We start from the raw sequence: 6,548 nt of genomic DNA on the forward strand, positions 1-6,548 counted from the left end.
TTCTATTGTATGATAAGAATAATTAGTTGTATTTGGTATTTGATATCTGTGGTATGGATAAGAATGATGAACTGTAGATGATATCTACGGTATTTGTAAGAACAATAAGCTGTAGTTGAAATCTGATATCTGTGGTATGATAAGAATGGTGGACTGTAGATTATATCTGTGGTATGTATAAGAATGATGAGCTGAAGTTGATATCTGTGGTATGGATAAGAATGATAAACTGTAGTTGATATCTGTGGTATGGATAAGAATTATGAGCCGTAGGTGATATCTGATATCTGTGGGTATGGATAAGAATGATGAACTGTAGATAATATCTGTGGTATTGATAAGAATGATGTCCTGTAGTTGATACCTGCGGTATGGATAAGAATGATGAACTGTAGATCTGTGGTATGGATAAGAATGATGAGCTGTAGTTAATATCTGATACCTGTGGTATGTATAAGAATGATGAGCTGTAGATGATATCTGGGGTATGGATAAGAATGATGAGCTGTTATTAATATCGAAATCTGTGGTATGGATAAGAATGGTGAACTGTAGATGATATCTGTGGTATAATATATAAGAATGGTGGACTGTAGTTGATATCTGATATATGTAGTATGGATAAGAATGGTGAGCTGTAGTTGATATATGATATATGTGATAAGGATACGAATGGTGAGTTGTATTTGGTATTTTATATCTGTGGTGCTACGAATTTAACATGAGATATATGTATGGAAATCTGTGGTATGGATAAGAATGATGAGCTGTTATTAATATCTGAAATCTGTGGTATGGATAAGAATGGTGAACTGTAGATGATATCTGTGGTATAATATATAAGAATGGTGGACTGTAGTTGATATCTGATATATGTAGTATGGATAAGAATGGTGAGCTGTAGTTGATATATGATATATGTGATAAGGATACGAATGGTGAGTTGTATTTGGTATTTAATATCTGTGGTATGGATAAGAATTATGAACTGTAGATGATATCTGTGGTATGGATAAGAATGATGATCTTTAGTTGATATATGTGATAAGGATACGAATGGTGAGTTGTATTTGGTATGTTATATCTGTGGTGCTACGAATTTAACATGAGATATATGTATGGAAATCTTTGGCATATTTGGATGGGCCTGTTTAGTGGATTCTGTTTGTGGTACCCGATACAATTATTCATGATGGGTTTTGATGCTGCGTGTGTCAGTTTGAATTTAAGTAATACTGGTGAACTTGTTACAATGGTATTCATGGTAGAAAATGATATTACATTAATTGTTCCATACATTCACACCAAATCTTGTACTTTTTTGTTTTGGTCTATGCGTGCTTCAACATTGACCTCTGCTTATTTGATAATATGAGCACTGGAAAGGGGTTATTATCTATTTCTTTGGATTCATGGTGAAGAGTTTTCGGTATAACTTGAATGTTCTCGTTAGCCTGTATATTATTGTCTATATAACTTCTAGTTAGATAACATATGACTAGTCTACACCTTTACCTAGTCATTTCTACCAGGTATTAAATAAAGGTTGGCTGTAATTGGAATAGGCTAAGCGATGATTACCGTATTTAATGGGTATTGATGAAATCATTTAATATGGGAAGAGATATACGAACCAGCTCACCTTATTTTACTAATCATTAGATACTACAAGTCTAATTGACCTGGCATAGTAGTCGGATGATTTTCTAGTACTAGTCTTTATTTCTGTATCCGCTGTAATTTTAATGATCGGTTAAGTCCAAATTAACGTACGCTTTAGAATGTAATCTATGAAGTTTATTTCAGTATAAGCTTCTTTCGGTTGGTCTGAACGGCAGAGGCTTATCCACGAGAATATCAAATTGATGGCTTATTGTTCGTTTCATTTTAATCATTCTTATCTGAGCTTCTCATTTGCCCCCCACCCCCTAAAAATATTATTTGGGAACCTGTTGCATCACTTCTATTTTACATTGCCGTAACAACATTACAGATATTATTGTATTTCTAAGATTAGATCGATTTTTTGTTTCAAAACCCACATTATACCCGATGCCCTTTTGTAGAAAATTTTGACTATTATTTATTAACGCAGCCTGAATTTCCAAAGGAAGAAGATAATAAAACCAATTCGCTAACTACTCGACAATAAAGAAGACTAGTTCAGACAATACCATCGTAGACAGTAGTATTTAAATTAATGTTTTTAAAGAAGATTAACCTGTAATTTTCGTGAGAGAAATCATAGATCAACTTGTGGTTTCAAAGGACTGAAAAGATTCTTCCATAGAAATCACACGATTCAGCAATAAGCAGTTTGATTTATTTATTTAATCAGTTTTAGAAACAGCAATCGGCTCTTAGTTACCCAGCTGATACATTACGGTTCATCACACAAACGATAAAGTACAGCATCATTATTGCGACATAATGCACTGTATATCGCGATAAACCAAATTTGATAAAGGGTCGATAGCTGACTTTCCAAAAGCCGATTTGATAGTTTTAGATTTTTTTTAATTAAAAAGTATTGATGACTTCTGGAATTCCATAATTTGTGTCCAGTTTTCGTGTAAGCTACTGATGCTTTTTATAAACCGATTCAATCCTAATTATGCCTATTAAAATTGATGCATTTCTATAGAGCGTTCCTAATTTTGTTAATTATAAAGTAGGAAGTACACAACTAACAGCAGTTAACAGATAATTGGAATTTGTATTGGTTAGTTCAGAAGACAGCCAAGAACACCATGACCTGGTGAGTGATGTCAGTCCACGATATCATATAGGGCATTAATTATTATATATACTGGTAAGAATTATTATTCATTGAAATAGGCTTGATCTTAAATAAATATTTAGCAAAATAACTAAAGATATTTTTTTCTTAAATGAGTGGTTTGAAGGAAGTCATAATTATGCAGGACGAAGGGGTCAATGTAGTATTTCATGGAGGTCATCATTAGAGCACTATATCTCAATTTTATCACGAACATTATGAATAAGACTGCTAAATAATGTGTAATCAGAATTTAAAGGCAGGTCATCATATCAATTATTATTTGCTTCTATAAGGGGATCACCAGGCATTTTAATGACGACCACATACGACGAATAAATATATATAACATTCCGTAAGCATTTCATAAAACGTTATTGATTTAATATACGTAACAATTAAGGCTGTCTTAAATATATTACTGAAATGCAAAATATTGCTGTACATGTGAACCGTTACAATGCTTTGATAATATGTATATGCATGTACAGACTTTAAAGTCATAATAACGCTATTACTAATTAGAATTATGCTTCTGTTGAAGCTATCGAGGTAACATGTGTATAAATGGTTTCTTACAGTCAACAACATCGATGGCAAGTTACCTAAAGACATATTGTCTTCCATTACAATAACACAGGGGTTTAAACTGTGGTCAATGATTTGAATTTCTTCATTATAAACTAAAGCAATGAGATCTACGATTCGTACTTTTTAAGCAATCTGAATACTAATATCTCATTCGATGTAATGCTTCGCATTTGATAACCAACTGTGGAACTAGCACCTCAGTATCAGGGTACGCAGCATGGTTTTATAGTATCAGTTTTTAAAATATTCAGTAAGTAATTTAGACATACCAATTTTTGGTGGAAAATCATTTCAAGAAGCCACTAAAAATTGTTGGCTATATCGCCATGAACAGAATGGTTCTATTCTACGTTCTTTTTTGACAATTTTCGGCTATAGCCCTTAACATAGTCTCATTACTATGACATCGAAGATCAAATGCTTGTGATAAAGCTGCTAATAATAAAACTTTCTTGCTTTATCAACTTTAAGATATTGCTGAAACTTTTAAATAAAGATCATGATTTGGTGTTGGATTCCATCCATGACCTAACTCATGTTACAATATAATATCAAAAAATCATTCCTTGCTCTTTCCGGAGTTGTTAAGAAAAGACACACTGGTCTCCTCAAACGAGAAAAAGTAAAAAGGTGTTCTAATCTCCATCTATTACCATTGACAATCTCGACAAGATATATCTATCATTTTTCAAGGGTAAAAAACCTAATTTACATTTCAAGGAAATTCTTTCAAGAATATCTGTCTATCTCTGTGACCATCATTTCCTATAAAGTTCAGTGATTTTTTTTTTGTCCTACAAATGAAAGAATTGTTTTTCTTCGTGGCATTATGTACAACGCAGTCTCACAAATCATAAGAATTCAGATTCCAGCTATTTTGGTTTGGGTTCTTTATGTTTTTGATGCTATTGCAATATAAAATGGGTATTCTTAAGTGATTCTTAAGATTTTTAAGTTAATCACATATTCCTCAGAAAAAATTAACTTTTGAAATACTCTTGATTGCAAAGTACTTTCTACTTGTGCTGGAGGATTAGGTTGTTGTTTAAGTTGATATTGATCATTACTTGGTAAGAGCATCGTTTGCTCAATATCTTTCTACAATAGAAGATAATCAATGTGGAGTAGAATAATAGATGAACTTGTAATATGCATACATGAAATCAGGAAATAATTCCAAGCAGGCAATGTTATTTGTATAATCAACCTATATCAATATGAAAACTGGAAATTTCCTTACCTTTGTCGAATCCTTTTCAGATAGTTCCGTTCAACAAGTTTGTGAAATCATTGTGAATATTTGAACAATATCATTCACATTGGCTAATCAATCTCCTTTCACGATCATTGTATTTAATACCCAGCACAATCAAATTCTTTTCTTTTATCGAACTTTTAAAACGCGACTTATTAAGACGTCGACTTTTCGAATGACTCTCATGAGGTCCGAATAATGTTAGAAGTTTCCAGTGACGAAATTGCATTCTTACATAGCGTCTCCAGTTTCCATGTTTCGGATCAGAAATCCCAACGGTTCCTTGCTGCTAATTACTTGTAAGCTTTCTACTCGTGTCGTTCGTGCAGTTTTCCGCGCCAAATAACACGCGTAATTCACCTAAAGAAAATAGTGATAAATAAATCTATTTCCAGTGGTTATCACATCGCTAGGACACAATTTGGCGGTAAGTGGCTGACAGCCTACTGCAAACACGAACGTCACCCGATTGAATAAGGGTTTGGTTTGTCTGGATGAAACTCTGTATTTACGCCGATTGATTCTATATGCGTGAACATCGATTTTGATGGAGTAAAGTTTGGAATCATTAAGACATACGTTTTTCTTCTTAACCATTGATTGTTGGAGACATCAATCATAAACTGTCCTCGGGTCTCCTTCCATTGCTCCTATTTTACTCTAAACAACTGTCTTTTCTAGACGGTATAGAGGATTCAATCAATATATATTTAATACGACCACTATCAATTCCAATTTTCAAACCAACCACGTTGGATCTAAACCATATTATTATTTTCATATCTAGAGGTTGTTTAGAAAGTAGGTTCTTTTACAAAAATATTTAAAATTGACAATATTCTCAAAGAACGAATATTTTAAGGCTGAGCAATTGTATTCTATGTGTGTGTACGGAAGCATTTGCGAACATGAATCATGAAAAGCAATCACAAATTGTTTTAAATTTCACCGAGCTCTAGAAGGAAACGAACATGGATTTGCGGAAGTAAGATTAAACCACGGATCATGTCAGCGACAAGAAAAAACCAAGGATTGCGAAACCTAGCATGAATTTTATAGATAACAATGTAGAACATGTTTGTAAAGCAAAAAGCACGTGTTATTTCGCATATCGACACCACTCTCCCTTCAAATAAACTTTTATTTACTTGGTAGTAGTCAAATTCAACTAAGCGACGTAAATTATACTTCATAAATCGTTTTAAACCTGGTTCTATATTTCAGTTTGAATTTCGATCTAAGATTCTGGAAAACAAAAAGTAAAAGGCTTTTTTCAAGACAAGCTAATGAATAGATATAGATACACATCCTTTTCACTTGCAATCGATATCGGTCTAGAGAATTTTACCTCTATAATTGGATGGATCGAAGTTTAATAATACATCATGTCTATCTGACTCGGGTATAATGACAAATATATCATGAATAGTTAACTACCATATTTAACATGCACATCTACACTAACTAAACATCTCTTTTTTATCAATTTAATTAAAAGCAGTGTTGCGGTTGTAATTTTGCGTGCTTGCAAATATCATAATCTTGGTAATATAAATAAAACTTTATTGCATCAGAAATTGCATTACATAACCTTGAATTTCGGGATGCCAATGATCTCTAAACTATGGACCTATTTGGTTTTACTAATTATAAGTGAATATCTATAAATAATAAATCATTTTACTCAGGGCTTGAGTACCTAAAGTACTATGATACTGAGTGAAGTTGACTGAGTTGTAGTAGTGTAGTAAGATAGTTGCATCTGATAAACAACAATTGTGTTCCTTTTATAAGATTTGAACGACATATAGAATCGAGGAGCACATATAACACAAGACGATATTATGGAATATAACACACTTCTTTAATAAGGTTGGGCACATAACGTTTCAACACAATATACACGTGTCGTCATCAGATGTA

General features: G+C 32.7%; 1 protein-coding gene across 1 annotated transcript; it reads right to left on the bottom strand.

Moving 5' to 3' along the window:
* Positions 1–327: 327 nt before the first annotated feature.
* LOTGIDRAFT_77525 (hypothetical protein) lies at positions 328–941 on the bottom strand (the record flags this gene model as incomplete). Its single annotated transcript, XM_009052079.1, has 3 exons — positions 328–442; positions 551–700; positions 814–941. Coding segments are annotated over 3 exons (393 nt in total), but the record flags the coding sequence as incomplete, so codon positions are not given.
* Positions 942–6,548: the final 5,607 nt, after the last annotated feature.

This window comes from Lottia gigantea, assembly GCF_000327385.1.
Source record: "Lottia gigantea unplaced genomic scaffold LOTGIsca_18, whole genome shotgun sequence".
Lineage (NCBI taxonomy): Eukaryota > Metazoa > Mollusca > Gastropoda > Lottiidae > Lottia > Lottia gigantea.